Below are 27992 nucleotides of genomic sequence, written 5' to 3' on the forward strand. Positions count from 1 at the left end.
CACAGTTGTCATGAAGGGCAAAATTAGATATATAGACCAAACCACAATTTGTACCAGGCTGTAAAAAAAAATTTTCTGCAGTCAAGTTGGGCATTTTAACATGGAGCTCAATGAGATTCTCTAGCGGTCAGTCGATGAAAGTTTAAGTCACTTCCGTATTGTCTTCAAGATAAACTGGAGGAGGTTGCCGCTTGTCCTGAACACATAATACACATGACGTCATCATTTTCACAATTTCACGTTTTTAGATTACACAGAGATGATAATGCTATCGTTTTCAAAAGCTTGCCCTTTAGAACCGGTTTTCAAAAGTTTGTGTTTTCAGGGCCCCAAAACGCCGTTGTCGTGTAAATGAATGACCAAAATGCATAAATTAAACACACTCATTCTATGGGGAAAAAAATCTAATTTTCAAATGAAACACTAATATAGTATAAACCGTTTAAACATTAAGATTATGCAAGAACACACATGTATGCGATGCATTTTGTTTTACTATTTCACAATTTTAATAAAATCTTTCTTTCAAGGTACAGTACGTATAGCACATGTTATGAAGGCTTGCAAAAATACAGAAATTAGAAAAGAAAGAAAAAAACAACCAAATAGAATCTTTTTGTCTTCACAGAGATACGGAGGTCACAGGGATTTGGTTGTGAGTCTCAAATACTGCATAACTTCTTTGATGTCTCTAAAATAATACAGATGTTGCAGCATCGGTATATGGTTGCTCGGCCCATTCAAGGTGTGAATGTTAAAACGTAACGTTTCATGGAAAAATCCATTCGATTCATAGACAAGATCAAATAGCAGTGGTCTTCGTTTTAAAATTGTGCCTTGGCAGAGGAAAGGAACGTTTAAATCAGAGGGAAAAGGCACTTTAAATCTAAAGCAACATCAGAATAGAAAAGTTACTAAGGGTCAACAGATAAAAAGTCTCATCTTTTCATTCGCATACATCTGTAATAAGTAAGGAATGCTTTGAACAACCTAAGGCACATGGGTTCGAAAGTGCTGGGTAATGGAATCAGTTCTCTTTTCTCATAAACTCCTCTAATAACTTGTCTATAATGGCTTGGCACATAGTGGTAATGCTTTTGATCAGTGTTTGTGTCATGTGATATTGCTTACTACACTGTTTTAATTACCCAGCATGCACTTGACCATTGGTGATTGCAGAAGCCACATCAGATATATTGTCCAGTACGAAAAAAATGGATCTTTAAATTCCATTTATTTCAGTCAGTCCCTTTGCATATGACATTGTTCATCGATGCTAGGAATATCTCTACATCTACTTATTAGACATTAAGAGGGATTTCATCAGTTAGTATATTTGCAAGCTCTTTATGTCATAATGTGATGATGATATTTCAACCAAAAAAAAAAGTGTAACTAAAGGCACCATTTGGTAAAAAGGGGAACCTAAATCACATTATTCAAGCAGTTTATATGTTTTAAAACGGTGTTATTTCCTGGAATGACTTCAGTTTGGCCCAAACAACCAAACAGAAGACAAGGGATGCTGGTAAAGATGAGATGTAATGCTAATCATTACCAAAATGGCAATTATTTAGTACTGATTGGAGTTTATTTACAGTAATAAATACTGTAAGAGCTAAATATAGTTAAGACATGGCACAAAGTTATACTAAGGAGCTAGAGCTGGACTTAAGGCAAAGTTGAGTAGAAGTAATTAAATAAGACGAGCGTAGTGTTAGTTACACTACAATATAGTGCAGGGCTTTTTGTCCTTGAAGGGGTTTTCTGAGGCAGGGATGCCCATGAGCAGGGGGTCGTATTTGGCGTTTTCTCCACAGTAACGCATGAGATCAGCTGAGGCCTTGGATACCTGAAAGAGACAAGTCAGAATGTGAAAAAAGTTTTTTACTCATTTAATCATTTAATTCATGAATGATTAAAATCACAAAAGAAACTATATCTTACTGTTTCTTTTTACTTCAAAACAAGAATTTACACTACCATTCAAAAGTTTGGGCTTTTTTTTAATGTTTCTGAAAGTCGTCTTATGTTCATCAAGGCTGCATTTATTTGATCAAAAATACAGTAAAAATTGTTACAAAATGAAATATTACAATTTAAAATAACTATACTGAATATATTTTTAAATGTAATTTATTCCTGTGGTGTCAAAGTTGAATTTTCAGCATCATTACTTCACATGATTCTTCAGAAATCATTCTAATATGATGATCTGCTGCTCAAGAAAAATGTCTTATTATTATTATCAATTTTGAAAACAGTTGTGCTGCTTAAAACCACAATATATTTTTGAGGTTTCTTTTTTTCAAAAGAACCAGCATTTTTGACCAATTTAATGTATATTTGCTGAATAAAAGTATGAATTTCTTTTCTTTCTTTTTTTTATCTCACTGACCCCAAACTTTTGAAGGGTATCCTTACCATAAAGTTTTTCAAAAATGATTGCCTAACACTATCACAGCAACACAGTCATGCACATACATCCTTACTGTATTGTATATTGTTCGATTTTTACATGATAAAAGAAAAATATATAAAATAAAAAATAATAATATATTTTTAAATGCATGGTGTTCAATACAGTAGACAGATGTATTTGCAGTTATAGACAGTAAACCACACTATTAAAAATAAAGGTTCTTTATTGGCATTAATGGTTATACTTTTAACATTTTAAACTTTTAACACTTTCCACTGCACAAAAGGTTCTTTATAGTGGAACACATTTTTTTTTCAGATTATTATAATATTCTTTACACAAAGAAATATAATGGTTCTTTTAAGAACTGTTGCCTGAAAGGTTCTTTTGGGAAACATAAATGTCTATTATGCTATTGCTGTGAAAACCCTTTTTGGAACCTTTATTTTTAAGACAAATTAATTAAATACAAATGTTCCTTATTTATGATTCTGAGGCCTGTTGCATGAAGCTAGTTGAACAAAAGTTTCAGAAGGTTTAGAGTTGACCAATCCATATAAATCCAACCTGCTTTAGATCAGGATCAATGGGCTCAGAACACTCGGTATAAACGTTCTCTGTCAACTCAGGTTTAATCCAGAGTTTGCGATTAACTCTGAAGCGTGTTCGCCTGAAAGTGTGACATCTTAAGTGAACAGCCAATCACAGGGTGGAGAGCCGGTACAATTCATGTCTTTGCTAACGATTAAGAGATCATTATGAAAAAATATAATGAATTTAAATGCATTTACAAGGCAGGAATAAACACTGCTGCTGCAGTGAAAGTTTCAGAAGGCAGATGATAGAAAATATCTCAATGCAAGTGAATCAATAAGCCTTATAATTGATATAGTTTCACAAAGAGCTCAAAAGAATAAGCCTAATCTGTATAAAAGCTTATATATCAAAGCTTGCATTTATATTATAATTTTTTTCACCCTAAAACGCTTTAATTTGGAGCAGATACAGAAATACAGGGGGAGTGGCTTTATTGAATCAGATACATGTCTCTTTGCTCACAGCTGATTAGTCTAGTTTTGGTCTGCAATCTCTAAACCAGAATAAAACCTACTCCAGAGCAGGTTAGCAGTGTAGTGCAAGTTACCATGGAAATGAAACCCGCTAAAAATCAATCCACCTTCTTGAGCATGAAAAACAAGAGTTTTCTCAAACTTACCTGCAACTGAAACTGGCTTCATGCAACAGGCCACTGTTCACAGTAACGTACATCAGCATCAGAGGGTTAATTCACTCACAAAAAAAGACTCGCAAGAAAACATACCTTTATCCTTTCAATACTGGCCTCGACTTTCAGCTGCTGTACCATCCTCCTAGCGTGTGCCAGGTTGTTTGAGCCCGCCATTTTAGAGGACATTTTTTAAAACCATATAACTGCAACAAAAAAAACACACACACAAACATGCAGTTACAGAATCTGCAGATGTCATAAAACACTCACTATGTTGTTATACGCCTGTGTCAGAAAACAGAACAGAAAGTTATGACATCTCATTGACAAATCCTTCTTCCAAACTTGTCAAATCGACTCCCTTACAGTAACATATGAAATCAAGGGCAATTTCACAATAAAACAGTCTTTCTAATAAAAAACATCTGACTGTATACTGTCATCAGTTAACAGGGGCGTTCACTATTGGGGTCAGTATTCGGCACATGCACTGCCCTCTATAGTCTCACACTAACTAGAAGTGTATAAACTCAATACACAATCTGACGGACACTGAATAGACGCTTAATTCTCAGCAGATAAAATGACGAAACCTTCTCAGGAAGCCAAATAATACTGGAATTCAAGTGCTTGTACTGTGGAAAACTGTGGAGCTTTTAGTGGCTAATAGCAACAACAATTGGATTCATTTTAATGCCAGTCCTGTTTAATATGCATTTCTATCATTCCTGGCTTTCATTTCAAATATATTTTATGTCATGCACTCATACATATCTAACCTGAAAGACTAGAATCTTTTAACAGGACAAACAGGATAAAACGAAAGAATAGCTTATTCATTCAAAGCAGGGATGGGTCATGGGGGTCAACAAGTTAAGATTTTCTCTAATCTCATTTTTATTTTTCATGTTTACTATTTTAAGATCATTTCAGTTTATAAAAATCTCTCAGTGCATCCTGTTCTCAGTCGATTTTAAATGCAAGAACACATTGTATGCCATAAGACACACGCCTGTAATCAGGTCAGGTGAATCAAACCAGCATAATCATGCATAAATAATTCAAAGGTTCCTGTAATGTATTACATAAAATCTGTTTCCTGCATTCCCTAAAGAAACAACGAGGTAGTCAACAGCATCCATTGTCACTCATAAATGCTATAACAAAACACAAAAGGTTTATTTTTCACTGACTTCTGGGTAAAGGAAGAGGAAATATTGCAGGGTTGTTTTTGTCTGATGGTGTTGGTTAGTCCTCAAAGACAAAACATGTTTTTTTTTTTCAGATGGGACATGTCCTACTTTACCTGGCTTGAGGAAGTTTGGCAGTGACATGATGCCACACACTTACAAAACTGGGACAGTGTTACAGTGCTCTCTATGGGGAAATCTTACATAATTACAAACGTTCTTCCAGAATATCCAGACCCCAGTCGATAGACAAACTGCAGGAGATCGTGTCTGCACTACAACTGCCCAGTTTAAGCTATTCAACTTCAGTAATGCCAAAGAAACTGATTCAGCTATCATGAGAAATAGAAGTCCACCAAAAATCATAGCTTTTCCAATTATTGTTTATGGCATTAAACAGGTTTGGGAAAAATCTTTAGGTAATTTTCCATTGCTATTATTATGAAAGCTTGTCCACCAAAGAATAAAATAAAAAAAGGTAATTGCGACAATTTTATAACACACAATTGTGAGATATACAGTCAGAATTGTAATAATAAAAATCATTTTCATTTTCCCCCTCAGAATTGGATTTTATATCGAGATTATATCTCACAATTCTGACTTTTTTCTCACAAGTGCGCGTTTATATCTCGCAATTCTGACTTTATAACATGCGATTGAGAGATATAAAGTCAGAATTGTAAAATTATAAATTTTTTATTTTAATAAAAATCGTTTTCATTTTTCCCCTCAGAATTGGACTTTATATCTCACAATTATGACTTTTTTCTCACAAGTGCGAGTTTATATCTCGCAATTCTGACTTTTTATCTCACAAATGTGAGTTTATATCCAATTCTGACGTTTTTCTCACAACTGCGAGTTTATATCCCGCAATTCTGACTCTCACAACTGTGAGTTTATATCTCGCAATTCTGACTTTATAACATGCAATTGAGAGATATAAAGTCAGAATTATGAGATATAAACTCACAATTCTCAGTAAAAAGTCAGTCATTTTCCTCCTCAGAATTGGACTTTATATCTCGCAATTGCAAGTTTATACCTTGATATTCTGTCTTTATATCTCGCAATTCTGACTTTATAATTCACAATTGCGAGTTTATATCTCGCAATTCTGAGAATTTTTTTTTCTGAATTGCGAGATGTAAACCCACAATTGTGAGATAAAAAGTCGCAATTATCTTTTAAAAGGATTTATTCTGTGGCTGAAACAAGCTTCCATAATTATACCCATGAAGTCAGAGAGGAAATCATTAATTATGGTGTCTAAATAAAATACTGGAACATTTAGGCTAAAAATAGTAACAGAAGATACAAAGTACACTGCAAGACACAATCTGCAGAGAAGTGTGCGTTGCGTCTCTTTGGCTGAGTCACAGAAAATGTGCTGCTGACTTGTATGTTCTGCATACGGGTGTATGGGTGTGTGTATGGTGGTACACTTTTGGAGAGAGCACAAAACATGTCCCTGTTTCAGTGGTGCCCTATTAGCCCTGAGGTCACCAACAGCTGCCGCAAGACAGTTCATTCAGCAGATGTTATCAGCTGCTCCTGCTAACTGCTTGCTTAGTCACATGATCTCACGGTGACACCAGCACGCCCTGATCAACCGACCGTAGAAATGCAACTCATTCCCACTCAGCATGTAAAATTGTGACTATTCAGCACACTTGCATGACCTGAAGGCAGCAAAAGAATAGCATTAAAATTTTAGGTAAACTCAGGTTAAGTATGCTAGAAAGAAAGAAAAAGAAAAGATATGATATATGATATGCAAAATAATGAAACAAGAATATTATTTAGTATGCAAACAGATTTAAGAAATCCAACTGCAATTTAATATCCACATATTATGACAACGTCATCAATATCTGTTCTTTGAATGTTGAACATTATATGAAATGCAAGTCAATTTTACATTTCTGAGAAAAAAAAGTAGATGAAATGAAACCAGGGCTGAAATGATCTACTAAACAAAGTTTGCACACGTTTAAGGCAGTAGTACTTCTCATCAAGAGCCCCTTAGTTTTCTTAAATTAAAATTTTGAAAATGTATGAAATATTTTCTAAATGCATCTTAATGATCCTGTGAACTATTCATCCATGCGTTTTATTAAAATGTACCAAATTGTTAAACAAAGGCCTGGTTTCACAGAGAGGGCTTATATTAAGCCAGGATTAGGCCTTAGTTCAATTAGGGCATTTAAGGAGCTTTTATAAAATTGCCTTAGAAAAAAAAAAAAACAATACTGATGTGCATCTTGAAACAATTAAAAAATCTTAAAATATGTCAGTGCAAGTTGCTTTCAGTTAAAACAGCTCAAACATGCAATTCCCCGATAATGATGATGCAAAGTCCTCGCCCTCATTTTTTTCTTTTTCAAAATTCCTTTTCTCTCAGATGTGCATCATCACAATACTACACTACTTTCATTACAACGCACCTTTAAAATGTCAATGTATTTCAGATCGCATGCAACTAATTTAAAAATTAATTATTCTAACAAATTTTTCATGGCAGCATAAAACCATCAAAGTGTCAGGTGATATAACATATTTGTGCTACAATTTTAAATTTGGTGCCAAAATCATGGTGGGGGCATGCTATGTTTCCCCTGGGGGGGAAAAAGACATGCTGAGTAGAGTAAGTAACGAGTTTAAGTAACAATGTGTGCAATGACAAATTCTGCATCTGGACAACATCTGTGGCATCAGGGTTTTACTCAATGAAATGATCATTTCATGAGGAATGATTGACAGGCCGAGAGATGTAAAGATAATATCTTACAACCTTCTTGCTTTCTCCAGGGTTTTTTGAACAACTATATGGAAATTTTATTAGGTAGGGCAGAGGTCACTTCTACAGAAAGCGGTCTGTTAACCCCCAGGGTCCAGTTCTATTGAAACAGATCTGCATGCACAGTCAAATGTGAAGTGAGGTTTCGAGAGCTGACAAACAGAAACATTTCCCAACAGTTATTCTACAGAAAGCATCGGCCTTAACATCTTTTTCATATTACATATGAAATGTCTATCAAAAGTACACTGCAGAATTACCCAGAAATCACTACCGAGAAATAAAAGGGTGCACATATCTAATACAACGAGTGCATCAGAAATCAGTATGTCCAGAATGAGACGGTTTTGTGCAGTTAGAAAAAATATTGGCTAAACATTAGTGTTGTAGTCAAGACCAAGTCGAGACCAAGACCAAGGCAGGATGAGACCAAGTCAAGACCAGACCAGACCAGCACTTAATTAAATTAATAGAGAGCTACATTACCACCTGAGAAATGACTTATAACTTATAATAAATACTACAGAGGTGATACAGAAGATGCATCTGAATTGATAAATTAAAAATGCAAATAAAATAAATAAATAAATGTAAATGTTGAGGATATTGTTAAAAAAAAAAAATTCATCTTCCAGAATCTGGCAGTACGTTTTGGGAGTTCATTTTTAGTCCATCTCTGCAAAACGGACTTCAGGATGGACTAAAATGAACTCCCAAAACGTACTGCCAGATTCTGGAAGATGAATTCTTCAAACAGTGGTACTAGAGGATGTGGTGCTGGTCCTTCAAGAGTCATTCTCAACCTATAAAACCTATAAAGCCTATAAAAAAGCAGGCTTCATGTATTTTACAACACTTCAGCTTATGATTCTTATCTAGTGGGGGTCATTTTTTAGGATTCTTTACCTAACTGAAGTCTCTGAGATCCTGACACCTTGCACTTCTGGAGACTCCAGGTAGGTTGCAGCTTTGGAAAATGGTGGCGCTGGAGACTAAAGGGTTCCTGATGGTTTCACCCTTAATTCTTCACCTTAATTCTTAATTCTTTTGCAGTTAACAGGTGTCTTTTCTTCACCACCTGTTTTTGTCAGATCCTGCTGACCCAATGAGCATTTCACTGTCCAATGGTCATGCCTTAACTGCAATGTCTAGTATTGCATTAGTATTGCATCCTTCTCATGGGCATTTAATACTTTTTGACTTTTCAGTCTGAGTTAAATCTCTTTTTTGGCTCAATTTATCTGTAAAAGAAAACATGCCTAATAATTCTGCACACCTGAATATAAGGTGATTTTCATTTCCAGCCTTCATGAACAATTATATATCACTTATACATTATTAAATACTAAATCAATAGTAGTTATTAGGATTACTGTGGTTTGGAATTGGTCAAATGTGCCTGGAAAAAAAATATGATCAGAAAATCAACGTGCCTAATAATTCTGCACTCCCTGTATAAAATGGATATGCATAATGGGGTTGGCTAAGTATTATATTTGACAGTATTTTTAAAGATGAACTTTAAGTGAGCATTAGATGACAAGATAATCTAAATCTAAAAACAGAGGAAATGAGCACGAACAATTGCATATACCACAATGACCGATACCAATAAATCAATATTAATAAATATATCAACATACGTACAATATGGTACCTATGTAAAGATGTGCCTTTCTGGTTTAATGCAAAAATTAAAAATAAAACATCATATTCAATAAAGGATCTCTGCAAACTAATTGGGAGTGTTATAGAAAAAAACAGCTAAACCATTAAAAGCATTGTAGCACAATCAATGAGGCCAGTTTGCTTCAGCATTTAACAACTATAATCTGATTTGCAACCAACAGTGTAAAGCACAAAGGTGATGATGTCATGCTCTTGCCCAAGCATCATGCAGTATTAACGGCCAAGTCAAAAATAGCCACAGTGCAGCGACTCCCAGCAGATGGGAATATGTGAACAAGTCCTCAAAAAAGAGCCAATCCACACTGAACAACACAGGGCCAGGGCTACAATAATGGGCCATTATCAGGCAACGCCTGGGGCTTAAACAAACACCAGCTCTTGGAGATAATGTCTCATCTACGTCAGCATGCGTGCGGGCCTGATAACCAGGAGCTGTGTGTCGAGGTTTCACCCCCTGGAAAACAAATAGCTTTGTCGTGAGGGGATGAACTGGTGCAGAGGTAGTTCCCAAAGTCGCGCAACCCAGGAAAATTCTGGGGGTGGGAATAGTTGGAAAGCGAAAGAATCGTATTTTTGTTCTTTTTTGTGGTTTAAGAGGGAATTACATGAGAAAGACAGAGAGGATGCAGCTGTGAACGGGAGGTTGTGTGTGTATATCTATGGGCATGATGCCAGATATGCTGGTGCAACAGAGGTGCAATAAAACTCCCGTCCATTGTGTTCTCTGCCTGCCACCCACTCTAAATGCCCCCATTCATCTCAGCAGCTGAGAAATGCACAACTATTCAACTTCGAACAACAAACTCACCCTAACAGAGCTCTGCGTTTAGACTACAGCCCTAAAACAAAGCAGTCTTTATGAAGCCCCGGTTACTGGCAGCTCCACTGTGTATGAGTACATCAGATTATATATCGCTATCTGAGGCCAAAGGTCTGCGCTTGGCTCCTCCCAGTTAATATGCTGGATGGCTCTATAACAGGGAAAACACTGTAATGTCACAGCAGTGACTGGTTTGGGTTTTTACAGGGAGGGTCTTTGTGCTGAGGGGCTCCACTATGGGAAAATTAAGAAAACAAGCAGAAATGTAGAACGAGAGGAAGAAAAACTTGCTGTGATATTATGGAAAACAATACAGCAGTATAAGGTGCTTTTAGTAAGTTGTTATGCAGTTGCAGGGGTGTTTCTAGGGGGTTGCCAGGGTGTTTTAGGTGGTAGCAAAGTAGTTGCTTGCCCATTTCCATGTCTTTATGATATTCTGGTCCCAAAATGAGACTACAGTCCCGAGCTCCAGACTAGAAAAAAAGACCAGAGTCTATGGGCCCTATTTTAACGGTCTGAGCGCATGGTCTGAAGCGCATGGCGCAGGTGCACTTAGGGCGTGTCCAGTCGGCGCGCCAGGCGCATGGTAGTCTTTTAATTAGTCATGGGTGTGTTTTGGGAGTAATGTGCAATAAACCAATCAGACTCTCATCTCCCATGCCCTTAAAGCTAGTTGTGCTTGCACCTTGGCGGAGTTGCTATTTTCATGGTGGAATTTGTGAGTGGAAAGACTGAACACTTCTCCAGAGAGGAATCCTTTTATTTTTAATATTTAAAAATGTTTGTGTGCTGCTGCCCTGTGTGTGTAATAAGCAGTGTACGCACGTTGTGCACCCACCTATAGGCGCGTGTTACTAACGCGCCCTTTAAATAACACAAAAATACTGCGCTTTTGACTTTAGAACAGGTTTTTGGAGATCAATGGCGCAGTTGTTTCAGTTGCCTCAAAATAGCAACGTAGCAACAATGTGCCTGAACACACTTCGTTTTCGGACCATGGGCGAACAGATGGGCGAAAGACGTGAGTGCATTTGCTATTTAAACAACGTGGCGCTGGACGTGAAAATGATAACTGCGTCGGGCTGAAACTAGCAAAAAACACTTGCTTCGCACCTGGGGTCTCATTGCGCTGGGTGTATGATAGGGTCCAAAAATGGCTCCTAAAACGAACGATTTACAGATGCTTGTTTATAAGCAGTTTAGTTCCAACACAATCTCACTGCAATTTGTAACTATTTTATGTTTTGCTGAAGTGGTGGCTAATTCGTACAATCTGTTTAAACCCCAGTGACGGGTAGGTTTAGGGCTGGGATTAGGGGTCCTTCATAATAAGAATAGTTTGAAAAGCTTTTACGCTTACGTCAAATCGGACGAATACATACGAAACCTCATAAAATACGTACGTTTTCCCATTTGATGTTGTCATTCTAGTGTTCTTGATTGTTTTACATCCCACTTCTGTTGTGCAAGAATATTCATGCTTGATTGAAAAAAAAGATGGTTCCAACAGTTCACCAAAGTGACAGGACAGTTTCCCAAACAATAACCAATAATATTTTTAGATTTGAATAGAAACACTTTTTTTAATTCTACAAACCTCACAAGCAAATAATTTTGAACAACTTATTAAAAGTAAATAAGAGTAATTTGTTTGGAATTTGGACATCCCAGCTTGTGTGGTTTTTAATGGGACATTCAGGAAAAACATGGCTAAAGATGTAATTAACGCCATCTCACAAGATGATATCGGACTAAACCGCAAATGAACACACAAAATTCTCAACTTTCACCAATGGAATATAAACTAAATTGGTTTAAATTACTGTTGAATTAGAGATCCTTTGAATGGGAGTCCTGCTCTTGACTCTCCTTCAATGTAAGCATATGGGATTTTTGTGCACATTTTATAGCCACTAGGTTTAGAAAGGTAAATAATTTGAAGTATTATTTTGCAGGTTACAAGCCAAAGTTTAGTACTTCAAGTTAGGAGTTTGTTCCAATGCCAGCAAGCACAATTAATGAGTAACGCCCCAGTCACAACAGTGCTCTCTTGCGACTCTACAGACGTCTGAAAGCCGTAGCTTACAGGAGAGGGTTGTGTGTGAAATGTCAAATATTTCCATAAAGAATGTGAACAAGAGAACATAGGGGATGAAGAGGAACATCTATGTAGTTTACAAGATAGAGCAGCTTTCATGAAACAAGCTAAGGCTTGAAAAAAGAGATTGACATGCAATATATGTTTTGCATGTATTTGCATAAACCATTCATGTTCACAAAAATACACAATCAACCTATAACAATGAGCACACTAACATTCACGTTTGTACAGCAAAGAGATAATACTTGGAAAGAAAAAATCTTGATTCTTAAAAAAATAGTTTTTATTCTTTTATTAAAATTATTCTTATAAAAGAGAATGCATGATTTGGTTAAAAATTAAACCTTGTCGAGTCAGCCTCCCTTCACTAAAAGAAGGAATTCCAAACATGAACGCCTCCAGAGTTTCTGCATGTCACATGAACGGATGTTTCATCATGGGATCAAAGATCCTTTCCATGAACTCGTCAGCACATGATGACACCCATATGATATATTGGTCACCTGGCTTCACAGCATCAAAAGTTCTCACTAATGGAATAAAGCCTACAGGAGATTGTCAGGTTTGGGAGCTCATTAATACAATTGTTTACTGTGTCACTACTAAATGCGCTGCAACACCAAAAAAACATGTTCATAGTGGAGTAAAATAAACTCCACCCCCCAGAAATACTATAGAATTTAAAAACTAACTTTACATTTTTGGTTAATCTGAGTGGTGCCACTGCTACAATCATTACAGCAGTCATTTCACTTGGTTAACTCTGGGTCTATATATAGTCCAGCTATTAGTAACCCACTTCTAGCCAAAATAACTATGATATTCCATCACGTAAGCAAAGTCAACAGTGATTACAAGGTGTTTGGATTCATTTATTTGACATGTTCATGTTCTAGATGACCAGTCTATTCTTGGCCTGTGGTTAGACGTCTATACAATTTTCACTTACATTCCAAATTTTACTTCGTCTTAACCTAGACGTTAGGGCTGGGTTCTTGGATGGCTATTAGACGTCCTTTTGAAGGAACACTCCACTTTTTTTGGTCACAAAATGACCAAAGAGCTTTCATATTTTCCTATTTAAAACTTGACTCTTCTGTAGTTACATCGTGTACTAAGACAGATCGTCAATATAACCAACGTGACAACCTGCTTGCACAGGCCTATTTTGCAAGTTGGGTACTATTTCCAGGCGCTGCATTATATAATTGCACCTGCTGCACCCATGGTACGGCAGCAAAGTTCCTTGATTATTACGCAGGAATGAGAGTATAGTTCCTAGCCTTATCGGTTTAGAAAATTGCAACTTTTCATCTTCCATAAGTCTTATTACACGATGTAACTACAGAAGAGTCAAGTTTTAAATGGGAAAAATATCGAAAGTCTTTGGTCATTTTTGAGTGCAATGCTAATGGTCTAATCAGATTCAATGATCTATGCTAAGCTATGCTAAAAGTTTTACCACCAGATCCGGAGATCGGCTGAATGGATTCGAAAACGGTAAAACTCAACTGTTTAACTCTAAGGTAGTTGGAAAAGGAGCCTATTTTCAAAAAAGTGGAGTGCTCCTTTAAATGCAAAATTGCTTACTGGGTAAGGTGTTTCAAGAGTGTTCTGGGTGGTGGTTTACAGGCCCAAGTCGAAAGGGTGTACCACTGAGTCTCTAAATTACCAAACTCCGGTCCCTCCTTCAATGCAAGTTAATGGGATTTCGATTTTTTTGAAGTCCAAACACATAGCACTTGCCCATTTCTCCTCAACAATGTTTTGATGCATTTAAGTTAATACTTAGGGTTATGGGTTTGTTATGGAAGCCCAGTTCCATCTTATAGTAAGAAATGAAAAAGTAATTGTGAGATTTACATTTACTTTTATTCATTTAGCAGATGCTTTTATCCAAAGCGATTACAACTGAGGAATACAGGAAGCGATTCGTCATGAAGAGGCGAATAATCACAAAAAGTGCAAGAAATACTACGTTTTGGACATTGGTTAGAGTAGCATAAGCTAGAATAGGGAGGGAATAGAGGAAAAAAAGGAGGGAATAAAATTGCAAATTTTTCACTATTTCTGAACACACAACCAAAATTTGTGTAAGATATTTGTGTACTGAGTGACTGGCTGAAGAGACCAGAGGCACATAACACCATAAGACAGTGGCTCATGTCTCTCAGAATCAGAATTGTGTAGCATTTAAATAAGTTATTTTAGACACCAGGCAGAAGCTCAGAACATGACACAAAGGTGCACTTGACCTGACCGTCAAAACAGAGTAGCCTACTTGGGAGAAGGTAATGGGCCTTTTTTTCCTCTAGAATTTATCAAATAATTTGACCCTGATGCTATTTATACGTGTAACCTTATGATCTGGAGTCAGGCACGAGGTCCATACAATGTTATGACTGATATGACTAAGGGAAAAAGAAAGTGGCGGAAGCATACTTTGGTTCCAGGTAAGCAGGGGTAGTCAAGGACAAATGCACATGGAGCATGTGACTGGGGGAGAAGAACACACACGGAAAGAGACTTCAGAGAAAGAACCTTTTTCACAGTGAAGTGAAAAAGAAAGTGTTTCTAAAGGGAAAATGAATGGAATGTAGTACCTAAAAATTCCAGCAAGGGGCATGACAAGAAAAAAAACCAACGGCATGTTGCCTACCTTTCTTGGGAAAACCCACAAAGAAATTTGGTTTAAATCAGTAATGCAAAATTATCAATAAAAGGTTTTTTTGGCAATTTGCTTAGGATATAAGACAAAAAGTCCTCAAACGTTTTTAAAGGAGTTATCCAAAACTCACATGAATATGAAAGATTCCCCTAACACTGTCCTACTAGAGATAGTCCTGACACAGCATTATAAAACATGCAAAATGTCTTTGCTGTGTGTGTCCCATTATTTTCATAGAGGATTTCCCTATACATGTATTATTGTGTATCCTTAACAAGTTCAGTCAGTAATGATACTGGCACAAAACATTTTGATATAAACATTGAAAATAAAAACATTCAGTTCAGATGTTGGTTCAGTAATCGCTCTGATGGATTCAGTCCAGAAGTATTCATCTTAAGGACTCATAAGAGTAATTTTCTCTGGAAGACTATACTGGACTGGTTGTGCTGTTGTTGTTGTTTTATCACTGAAAAAAAAGCTGGTAAGAGTTGTTAATTCATGAATCAGACACTGTTTGTGTAGTATGTTCGTTTTTGTATGCAGCCTGTGAGTGCAATTCAATAGAAAGACTTTTGGACACGACACACTTGGTCAAACAGATATGCCTGTTAAACATGAGAACCCAGGGCATTCCCAGAAAGAAACTGACAGTATTGTCAATAATGGGTTTCTTTTCCTTGTCACCCTTGTTCCTGGTTATCAAACGCCTTTGAATCCAAACTGAAGACTTGCTTCAGTTCTTCTAACATCAAGTCCAGTTGGGGCTTACAAAGCAGGAAGAGAAAGTGAGATGGTTGTCTGAACATAGAGGGTACTTGTATAGCTCCATGCCACCTGCACACTCAATTCCCATTAAAGAAGAACAGTGGGACAAAACATTTTGGGGCCCTACGGCCACCCCGAGTGTGAGCTTCTCCCACACAGAACCTCTCACAAAACTCCCCCAAAATGCCAACCTCACGTCTTTGAGGAAGCTTCCTTAACTTCTCATAATCCCTGCTTTGTTCCCTGACAGTGAACTTCCCCTCTGGACTCTCACAGAGTTTTGTTTCCTCATCACAACCTGAGCCTGCTCACTGCAATGGGCACTTTCTCAGTTTACAGCATGAAAACACCTTGCTGGATCAATGGCTTCCATTCATCAGCTGCCTCATGGGAGCCACTTCCTTGAGTCTTGCCCATCTCTATCCTCAGGGGGGAAAATGCTCTCGCCACCTTCCCAACAGGAAGATCATTTTGGCAGATTCCTGTGAAGAAGTGGAAGTTATGTCCAAATAAGAATTGGTAGCTGCAGGTTTGATTCCCAGAGGAAACACATACTGGCAAAATGTTAACTGCGTTCTACTTTGTTTTAGATAAAAGCATCTGACAAAGGCTTACGTGTAAAGAGGATTTAACCATAATCATTAAAGGATTAGTTCACTCGAAAATGACAATTCGGTCATTCATTTCTCACCCTCATGTCGTTCCAAACCTGTAAGTCCTTCGTTCATCTTCGGAACACAAATCCGAGAGAAGAGCTTTCTGTCCCTCCATAGACAGCAACACAACATCCACTTTCAAGGCCCAGAAAGATAGTAAAGAGATTGTTAAAATACTCCATGTGACTGCAGTGGTTCAACCTTAAATGTTATGAAGCGACGAGAATACTTTTTGTGAGCAAAAAATAAACAAAAATAATGACTTAATTCGTGTTCAGGTGATGAACGGAGGTATTACGGGTTTGATACGACATGAGGGTAATTAATGTAATTAATAATTAATAACAGAAATTTTATTTTTGGGCAAACTAACCCTTTAAGTTCTTTATTATTCCCATCCAGGAAAGACATGCCTAAACTTTCAGCACCTTTTTAGTACACTCACAAACCATTAGCCGTTGTAATCTGCTGTTAAATTCCTCAAATGTAATAAATGCAGTGACAACATTTTTATGCTACTATACAGTATAAAGATTAACTCTTACTACCAAATAAAGCAGCACCTCAAAAAGGATACGGCCAGGTTATAGAGTAACAAAACCTTGTGTTGATATCTCTGACACATCTGTTATAAGATCTCCATTTACGGTAAAATGCTGTGCTTTTGTACTGATTGAAGGTGCATTTGGACTAGTTTCTAACAGTTGTAGTTGATGAACAAATATGATACCTTAGAGTTACTCCGTATTAATCACTCTTAAATGTTGGTGTCAGACAGCAAGGAAAAGTAAACTTTGACCAACTGGTCTTGGTCAAGTTAAAAGGGGACGTATCATTCTGACCATCTGTCAGTGTTAATGGGTGTTTACGCTATGTCTCGCCATGGGCCTGACCCCTACCAAACTCTACAATGGAAAACTGTGTCAAAAGGCAGATTTTTTTTTAAACTATGGCCTTGTTGGACTTCATCCACAAAATCAAGAGTGCAGAATCAAGTGTGATCATCTAACGCCACCTTTTGGAGACAAATGGTATCGCAGGGCTGTAGCTGCCAAAACAAAAATCTTTGTGGCTAAAGGGCAGAATTTGAACATAAAAATCCCTACCAGATATGTATATAATCAGCAGATGGCATCCTAGTAAATTGAGTTTGAGCTTGGCTTATAGCGGACACATAATATGAAACCTTTAGCTCTAACAGTATGAATCTTACAGTATTCCATAACTAACATAATAATAATAATAAATTAACATAATAATAATAATTAATGTAATAATTATAACATTTATAATAAATACAGTAATTATAATATTACTACTAGTAATTATAATATTACTACTACTACTACTACTACTACTAATAATAATAATAATAATAATAATAATAATAATAATAATAATAATAATAATAATAATAATAATAATAATAAAATCAACTAATTAAAAAAAATTAATAGTTTTTGATTAAATACAGCATGTCACACAACAGGACACTGTTGTCTTGAAATCTCATGTCACACAAAATGGCCATTATGAATGCACATAGACCTTGTTAGACGCTTAATCTTTACTCTTTGTAATGATTCCGATTTATTTTTGCTTGGTGCAGTCCCGAAAAGTTGCCATGTGGCGTTCTGCACCTCTAGTAAGTAAAAAAACCCTGATCTGAAGTTTTATACTGCTAAATAAACAGACGGAGCCGTTCGTCAATTCCGAAAGCCTGCAATAAGTTCATTACAATTAAACATTTGCACTACATGATGGTGTTATTATTGTAAAGATTAAAAAGAGAGATTTCATTAACTGCAATGGCAAAAGTTTGTTGAACAAAACTACAATAAAGTCATACTTGTCACGGGACTCAATTTATCGTTAAAGCAGTTTTTCGCGAGGAGCGATCACATACCCACATAATGCGTGAGGTTATTAATGTACAAAACATTCAAAAGTCTTCTTTATTTCATGATCGGAAGGGCTGGGCTCACGCTTGTGCTTCAAGCTGATAGTCACATTATATGTACGTCATACATTTTCTCGTCAAAATGCATGCTGCTCCCACAAATATTACACAATATAATAGCTAGGCTACTTCATAAACCATCCAGTCTTTTGAGGAAGATGGTTGCTATAAAAAAGTAAATAAAAAAAAACTTTAGTCTATTGTCAGTAATTCTAATAATATTTTGACACTGACATGTCAACTCCAAATATCAATTTCATAACACAAGACATGTTTTATGATCATTTTACAATGTTAAATGTATGTAATACATATGTAATACATTAAATTCAGGAACACTGAATTAACGTCTTCATCGAAAGACTGATTTATGAAGTAGGCATGTCATACCTATATAGAGGTCGGCGGAGCAGCATGTATTTTGATGAGAAAATGACACCTCTGGCCATTGATTCCATTGGGTCGTTTCAGTCACAGATAAGGACAATCTGACCCAATATGGCTCAGTTTTTCTATGTATCTTGCTCTGTTGAGCGGCAAAAGTGATTATACACAGGCTAAACTGGGTTAACCCCATGCATTTACATTGTGGTGGAATGGACTGTTTTCCCCCACGTCGACTCCGCCCCCACACCCCGCCCCCAGCTATGACACGACGCCGACCAAGTCTATGGCATGGAATGTGCCTTGCTCAAAATCACTGACAGAACTACAACTGAAAAAATACTACTGCTGCTGCTGCTTTATACTAAAAAGATCTTTCATGGAGATACAGATTAGTAACAATTCCTTATTCACAGGCCTATTGAGATGGTATTTGAGACCGACACGAACACGCCTAATAGTGGAGGCACATGATGATATTGACAAGGGTGATACAATAAATCCATTCATCAAACTGGGATGGAGGTGAACGCCTGGCAGACATACAAGGTATAGTCCACAAATTCTCAAAGACCCTAAGCTCATCAGTTCACCCCTCATGTACACTGCACATTATATACTAGGGGTGGCACGGTACATGGAAAAAAACCGAACCGTTCGGTTCACTCGTCTCGGTTCGGTGTGTGCGCATCGCACGGTTCGCGCATGCGCAATGTATCCTCGTGCCCGTATGTTACCTCAGACAGTGGGTGTCCTTTTCGCGCGAAATATGAGGTGTGTGTGGACATACAGTAAAGTAAAAGTGGAGTGCTGCAGGTCACGTCACATGTAGAAATGAAAGTGGGAGAGATAAGGAAGGCTGCCCGGAGTTGGAGGATGCGCTAGCATCGTATAGCAGGGCAGATGCAGCGCGGAGAGCAGGAGCCGCGCCGCGCTTGCCCGTTGCGCATACACACACTAGGCGTTTCTCAATGTCAAGGAAGGATCCTCGGAAGCCAGAATTCCGAGGATGCTACGTCATCGACAGCCGTCGAAGGACTGTTCCAATGTCGAGGATCCTTGGAATTTCAACCATGATCGAGTCCTTCGTTCGAAAAATATGCCATATACAGGAAAGGATGCATACTAGTAGACTTCGGGCACTCCACGCTCTCAAATCACCCACAATCCTATGCGCGCAGCTTTGCTATCTTGTTCAAAAAATACAAAATATCGGACGTTGGCGGAGTCGGAGCGTTAACGGGGCAATATTTACGTCACCAAACATTTGTTATAACCATAGTAAATATAAGTAAAGTTTAACGTTTAAATGCCAGTACAAATGACTACCTTATTGATATTATACAAATTACGTTATTGATGGCTAACGGACCTTTTCACTGACGTAATGACGCAATGACGTGCACTTGCTAGCCTGTTCCATTTACGTGTTCTCCGAATGCTAAAGAGGAGCCTCGCCTAGCCTCTGAAGGAAGTGACTTGGAAGGACCAGTCCTACAGAGGAAGTATCCTTGACATTGAGAAACACCTACTACTGGCAGTGTTTGTCTCGCGAGTCACGGCTCGTGGATTGCAAATATAGTCCATTCTGTCACATTTCCGGTGTTCTCTTCCGACCCCTGTCTGTCTCGTGCTTTGATGTCTCATACACACGTGCATATGTTGTATATAAGTAATTCAAATGATAAATGTAACATTTAAGAGTGAAGATATGCTTCTAGTTCTTATAATTTAAACATGAGTTTGAAGTTTGGGCAAAAACTTCTGGCAGTGTTGTGTTTTCGTGTATTTTATGTTATTTTTTCTCAGCGCTGGATGTCAAATGGTGATTGTGAAACACACAGAACACTTCACGGTGAAATGTGTTAATCAGCTCAGCTGAATTAAAGCCACAGTGCATTGTTCTGATCAAAATTGACATGATTAACATGAAAAATGTTACGCCAATGTGTCGGACTCGGTAGACAGCCAGTTAGGAAACAACTTGATATAACAATTTTTAAAACTGTATCCTAAATTGTGGATGATTAAGCCATATATATCATATGCTGAAGTAAATTTCTGGAGTGTTAACGATTAAAGAAAACAACAACAAGAACCGTACAGAACCGAAAACCGTGACCCTAAAACCGTGATACGAACCGAACCGTGGGTTTTGTGAACCGTGCCACCCCTATTATATACATTCAACAGCCGCTTGATTAGGTACACCTTGTGAGTACCAGTTTGGACCGCCTTTTGCCTTCATTCTTCATGGCATAGATTCAACAAGGTTGCTCCAGATTTGTCGGTTGCACATCCATGATGCAAATCTCGCGTTCAACCACATCCCAAAGGGGCTCTATTGGATTGAGACCTGGTGACTGTGGAGGCCATTTGAGTATAGTGAACTCACTGTCATGTTCAAGGAACCAGTTTGAGATGATTTGAGCTTTGTGACACAGTGCGTTATCCTGCTGGAAGTAGCCATCAGAAGATGCAAACACTGTGGTCAGGGTTGGACATGGTCATCAACAATACTCAGGTAGGTTGTGGTGTTTAAACAATGTTCAATTGGTACAAGAGGCCCAAAGTGTGCCAAGAAAATACCCCCCAAACCATTACTAAACCATTGATACAAGGCAGGATGGATCCATGCTTTCATGTTGTTTATATGGCAAATTCTGACCCTACCATCTGAATGTCACAGCAGACACCGAAACTCATCAGACCAGGCACATTTTTTCCAATCTTCCATTGTCCAATTTTGGTGAGCCTATGTGAATTCTAGCATCAGTTTCCTGTTCTTAGCTGACAGGAGCAGCACCAGTGTGTCTTCTGCTGCTGTAGCCCTGCATCTGCTTCAAGGTTTGACATGTTGTGCGTTCAGAGATGCTCTTCTGCAAACCTTGGTTGTGACGAGTGGTTATACAGTGAGAAAAATAAGTATTTGAACACCCTGCTATTTTGCAAGTTCTCCCACTTAGAAATCATGGAGGGGTCTGAAATTATCATCGTAGGTGCATGTCCACTGTGAGAGACATAATCTGAAAATAAAAAAAATCCAGAAATCACAATGTATGATTTTTTAACTATTTATTTGTACGATACAGCTGCAAATAAGTATTTGAACACCTGTCTATCAGCTAGAATTCTGACCCTCAAAGACCTGTTAGTCTGCCTTTAAAATGTCCACATCCACTCCATTTATTATCCTAAATTAGATGCACCTGTTTGAGGTCGTTAGCTGCATAAAGACACCTGTCCACCCCATACAATCAGTAAAAATCCAACTACTAACATGGCCAAGGCCAAAGAGCTGTTCAAAGACACTAGAGACAAAATTGTACACCTCCACAAGGCTGGAAAGGGCTACAGGGAAATTGCCAAGCAGCTTGGTGAAAAAAGGTCCACTGTTGGAGCAATCATTAGAATATGGAAGAAGCTAAACATTACTGTCAATCTCCCTCGGACTGGGGCTCCATACAAGATCTCACCTCGTGGGATCTCAATGATCCTAAGAAAGGTGAGAAATCAGCCCAGAACTACACAGGAGGAGCTGGTCAGTGACCTGAAAAGAGCTGGGACCACCGTTTCCAAGGTTACTGTTGGTAATACACTAAGACGTCATGGTTTGAAATCATGCATGGCACGGAAGGTTCCCCTGCTTAAACCAGCACATGTCCAGGCCCGTCTTAAGTTTGCCAATGACCATTTGGATGATCCAGAGGAGTCATTGGAGAAAGTCATGTGGTCAGATGAGACCAAAATAGAACTTTTTGGTCATAATTCCACTAAATGTGTTTGGAGGAAGAAGAATTATGAGTACCATCCCAAGAACACCATCCCTACTGTGAAGCATGGGGGTGGTAGCATCATGCTTTGGGGGTGTTTTTCTGCACATGGGACAGGGCGACTGCACTGTATTAAGGAGAGGATGACCGGGGCCATGTATTGCGAGATTTTGGGGAACAACCTCCTTCCCTCAGTTAGAGCATTGAAAATGGGTCAAGGCTGGGTCTTCCAACATGACAATGACCCGAAGCACACAGCAAGGATAACCAAGGAGTGGCTCTGTAAGAAGCATATCAAGGTTCTGGCGTGGCCTAGCCAGTCTCCAGACCTAAACCCAATAGAGAATCTTTGGAGGGAGCTCAAACTCCGTGTTTCTCAGCGACTGGCCAGAAACCTGACTGATCTGGAGAAGATCTGTGTGGAGGAGTGGGCCAAAACCCCTCCTGCAGCATGTGCAAACCTGGTGAAAAACTACAGGAAACGTTTGACCTCTGTAATTGCAAACAAAGGCTACGGTACCAAATATTAACATTGATTTTCTCAGGTGTTCAAATACTTATTTGCAGCTGTATCGTACAAATAAATAGTTAAAAAAGCATACATTGTGATTTCTGGATTTTTTAAAAATATATTATGTCTCTCACAGTGGACATGCACCTACGATGACAATTTCAGACCCCTCCATGATTTCTAAGTGGGAGAACTTGCAAAATAGCAGGGTTTTCAAATACTTATTTTCCTCACTGTATATCGTTGCTTTTCTTTCAGCTCAAACCAGTCTGTCCATTCTCCTCTGATCTCTGGCATCAACAAAGGCATTTTCGCACACAGAACTGCCACTCACAGGATATTTTCTCTTTTTCTGAGAGTTCGGACCATTCTCTGTAAACCCTAGAGATGGCTGTGCGTGAAAATCCCAGTAGATCAGCAGTTTCTGAAATACTCAGACCAGCCAGTCTGGCACCAACAAACATCCCATCCAAGTGTATGACACTTAAATCACCTTTCTTCCCCATTCTGATGCTCGGTTTTAACTTCGGCAGATTGTTTTGACCATGTCTATGTAACCCCTCCTGTTCGAACCACCCACTCTAAGCAGGGCTCGAACCCGGGTCCACCGTTATGAGAGTCGGACAAGGAGGCTAAAGGCTGCAACCTCTAACGTCAGTCGCTAGAGCGTCTCTTGAGATCAGAGGAGTGAGATTTACTCGCACAACGACTACTAGCTGGCCTCCGTTTACTCACCCCCCTAAACCTCACTCCCATCCGGGTCACGGCACCAATGTAACCCCTCCTGTTCAAACCACCCACTCTAAGCGGGGCTCGAACCCGGGTCCACCGTTATGAGAGTCGGACAAGGAGGCTAAAGGCTTCAACCTCTAACGTCAGTCGCTAGAGCGTCTCTTGAGATCAGAGGAGTGAGATTTACTCGCACAACGACTACTAGCTGGCCTCCGTTTACTCACCCCCCTAAACCTCACTCCCATCCGGGTCACGGCACCAATGTAACCCCTCCTGTTCAAACTGCCCGCTCCAAGTGGGGCTCGAACCCGGGGCCACCGATATGAGAGTCGGACAAGGAGGCTAAAGGCTGCAACCTCTAACATCAGTCACTAGAGCGTCTCTTGAGATCAGAGGAGTGAGGTTTACTCGCATAGCGACTACTATCTGGCCTCCGTTACAACTACATGCCTAAATGCACGCCTAAATGAGTTGCTGCCATGAGATTGGCTGATTAGATATTTGTGGCCGGTGAGTGTATACTGCAGTAACATTTAAATTCAGTTCAACATTTCAATATTTCAATATTTCAATAATGGATAACAGTTTTTACGGTTGACATTAGAACTAGGAAACTATTGACTAAAATGACACATGATCTTGTAATGCTATTATTGCATAACTTTAATCTTCCAAAGTACAGACTTTTGATTTTAGTGTGCAGTTCTGAAGTCATGTGGCAGTGCTTTACATTTGTTGCTGATGGTATCAGAAGATGAAAGTGACTGCATGAGGCTGGTCTTGGCAAAGACATTTCTCTGTGAAATAGCAGGATCAAGAAAGCGGGGTATGACACAAGTTGGCAAACCCACGTCACCCAGGAAGGCCACGACTCAAACCCATTCTAAGTGCACCAAATTTAACAATGTAATTATTTCTATATTTTCAGTTAAACAGTTATGTGCTTTTGTAATTTTTATTAGTTTTTCACCTAATATTTATGTTTTATTGCATTTTAATAACAGATGTCCACATCTAGTTCAAGAATGTCTTAGGGAAGACATTTGGACATGACAGTTATTCAGATCTTTCCTTATTCAGTGCATGTAGCTGTAAGGTGAGAGTGGTGGTGACAGATAAATATAACTTCTCAATGTAGCTTCTGAGGAAACCAGAATGATGAAACACTCAAGTTTCTAAATCAAATTGAGAAAGGGTATGAACTATTGCAACAATTACGAACATTGGCTAAAAGTTACAATGCCTTTTCCCGACAACCAACTTTTTTTTATTTTATTAGTCTTACAGCCTAATAGAGTAGCAACAGTGAATATACACTGTATATCATAACTGTAAACTAAACTAAAGAAGGAGAAAGTAAGCTAAAACTGCACATCTATAGTTTATAGAGTTAGCAGGGCATCTACATTTCCTTAATGTGAAATGGGAAAACACCAGTGTTTGCAGGTCAGGTTTTGAAAGACTTATAAGCCATATTACAGCCAATGTTTGAGAGCTGGTGGGTCTGGGGAAGCAGTAAACCAGCGTTTTGATGGTTTTGAATTTCTTTAAAAAAAAAAAAATTTGATCATGCACAGGCTGTAATTTCCAGAATTAACCCAATACTGATGATTCATGCTGATACCAAAGTACAACATGTCGCACAAAACATTTAATAAGTCGAAGCAGCGCTGCAGTAAGAAGAGGTTTGGTTTTGGCAGAGCTCTGTTTCCAGTCACATCCTCTGACTAACAGTCAGAACATAAACACAGAGGACAGATTTGAACAGTATGTGGTTAATCACTTCAACACTAACAGCCACCAATATCTCAAAGGGAAGTTGAGGGATTGTGTGTCGATTTTTTTGTAAAAAATCTGTCATTATTTCTTCTTATGTAGATCCATAGTCGGTATGAAATGAAAATTCACCTGGTCTTGGTCTTACTGTGAATGATTCATCCATGCATGTTTCAACTTTAATGTTTTTTTTTTACCGTAATCAATGTCATAACTGGATTTTCTGGTGAAATGACAGACTTCTCTCAGGTCGAGCTTCTGGTAAGTCGAACTTCTCCAATCATGTAGTCCAATTAAACCCATCCCTTTCTTGACTTGCAAGCTCACATTCAAATCCGCCTCCAGCAAAATCAACAGTACCCAGCCTACATTTTTTCTTTTTTGACAATCTGTTTCAGTCAGATGTACGTCACAACGTGAAAGAAAAGATGCATACAACCGCCATAAAACCATTCATGGTGACCACATCTATAAAGCTCAAATCAGGATGTGAATTTGCAGATCCAGAAGGCTGTTTCTCCATAGGTTCATTCAGAGAAATTCCAATGGATTTTTAAAATACCAGTTTTCAATGTTCTTTGTGGAACTACAGAAAGAGAAATCCCCTTCCAGTCAAATATTGCACTGCAAACATCAATAACAGGTTCAAATTGTCAAAGCTGGCAAAGCGTTGGGCGGATCTTTGCCTCCACGTTGTGCATTAAAATCGTTTAATGCACAGCTAGCCATGGATTATCCCTTACATACACAAGGTTTGACGTCAATAACATTTGATCAACAGAACCATTGACGTCTGATGATTTCAAGTTGGATGTCAATGACATGTTGCTGACTGGAAAGCTACAGTGAAAAATGAATTAGACTTTAGTCTGTTCATCACAAACACATCATATGGCTCCAGAAAAATTGGAATATAGCACTTGAATATAGCATAAGGTCTATGGTTTTAGCTCTTTGTCCATTTTGGACCTTGATAGACAGAAACAACATGGTGGGGAGTAAAAAAAAAATAGTATTTGAGCAAAGAATTCCTTAAAAAGAAACCTAATCTGATTTAGTTGTATGTATGGGAGTTCACTGACATCCTCAGGGCCATGTGTCCGCTTTCAAATGAGATCAGACTAGATTCAAGGCACTCGTCTCCTCCCTACGAAGACAACATGGATGGGTATACTGAGCAGGTAACATCAGACAGTTTCATTGCCCACAAAACAAGGGCTCAGGAGGACGGTCCTTGATTAGCGTTTGATCAAAGAGAGAAATGAAGGGCGACCTCACTGGGCTCAAATGGAGTCCGGGTCATTAACAGTGTAGTCATGTATGCAAACCCATTCAGAGGGGCAAAACTAGGGGTTTAACCATATCCTGGACTACAAGTTTCAGAGCCTGTATTTAATGAGCAGCACATCCCCTATGGCGGGAGTTTTCCCTTTTTTAAATGTCACTGACCCACAAATCCTAAAATTTAAAAGACAGCTATATATTTTAATTGTATAAAGACCCAATTTATACTTAAATCTAAATGCATTTTATAAACGTGTAAAATATTTTTTTAATCTCTATAGTACTGCACTATTAGATGTATTATGTTTGTTAATTTATATATACCCCCTAGCACTCTCTTGCGGCCCCCTGAGGGACCCCAGGCCCCAGTTTGAAAACCCTGAACTTACTGTAAAGAAAGACAATTCCATTATCTTGGTCTGCTTGTAATTTGAGGCGGTTTCATAGAGGTTAAGAGAGACTTAAACTGGACTTCTGGTGTATGTTAGTGAATTGTCATCTTAAAACAACCATACCAGAATCATTTTGGCCTATCATAACAATGATTCAAATACAGGAATTTCCCTCGCATACCAAGGGGTGGATACTAGGCATTCATTCAACTTTAACGTTGTAGTTAATGAGTTTGATTTGTTTGTTTAAATTTGTTAAACCGTAAATAAGTAGGTGCCTAACTGCCTATATTATTTCACATTGACTAAGACCTGTTGAATCGTGTGAGTTTGTTATTTGTTTCACAACTTGATATAAACTCCACCTTAAAGGATTAGCAGGCGACAACTTTCTCTTTTCGACAGACAAATGTAACGTTATCTAGGCAACAAAAATAAGCGATAGAGTTGCCACATCTCGTGATACATATGAAAAACGAGTGAATTAAATCCGTAACACTCATTCGCCGTCGACAGTTTTACTCTTACCTTTAAAAAATCTCCCAAGCGTGAGTCCTGATAAATCAGTGAAGAAACGGAATATACGACCCCGAAATGGTTTCACGTACACTTCAAATGGTCCGTGAGAGGAAAAATGGCCTGGGAAAATGATCTCAATACTATTTAAAAGTTAATTGCATTCTTTATCACTATTGTAAATGTATTCTTGTTACTTTGTGAATGACACCGTTTGTAGCACTTCCACCTACGCTGACCAATCACAGTCGGCGCACGGTATGACGTCACCGTCGACCTTTCGAAGCCATCGAGCTGTGAGAGAGAGAGACACCGCAGA

General features: G+C 38.3%; 1 protein-coding gene across 1 annotated transcript; it reads right to left on the bottom strand.

Moving 5' to 3' along the window:
- Positions 1-483: 483 nt before the first annotated feature.
- gng12a (guanine nucleotide binding protein (G protein), gamma 12a) lies at positions 484-27893 on the bottom strand. The gene is made up of 3 exons (XM_079819195.1): positions 27686-27893; positions 3744-3853; positions 484-1852 (listed from the first exon to the last, which is right to left on the bottom strand). Exons 2-3 carry the CDS (start codon positions 3834-3836, stop codon positions 1727-1729), a joined length of 219 nt encoding a protein of 72 aa, XP_079675321.1. The 5' UTR covers positions 3837-3853; positions 27686-27893; the 3' UTR covers positions 484-1726.
- Positions 27894-27992: the final 99 nt, after the last annotated feature.

The sequence above is a fragment of the Gobio gobio genome (genome assembly GCF_949357685.1).
Source record: "Gobio gobio genome assembly, chromosome: 6".
Classification (NCBI taxonomy): Eukaryota; Metazoa; Chordata; class Actinopteri; order Cypriniformes; family Gobionidae; genus Gobio; species Gobio gobio.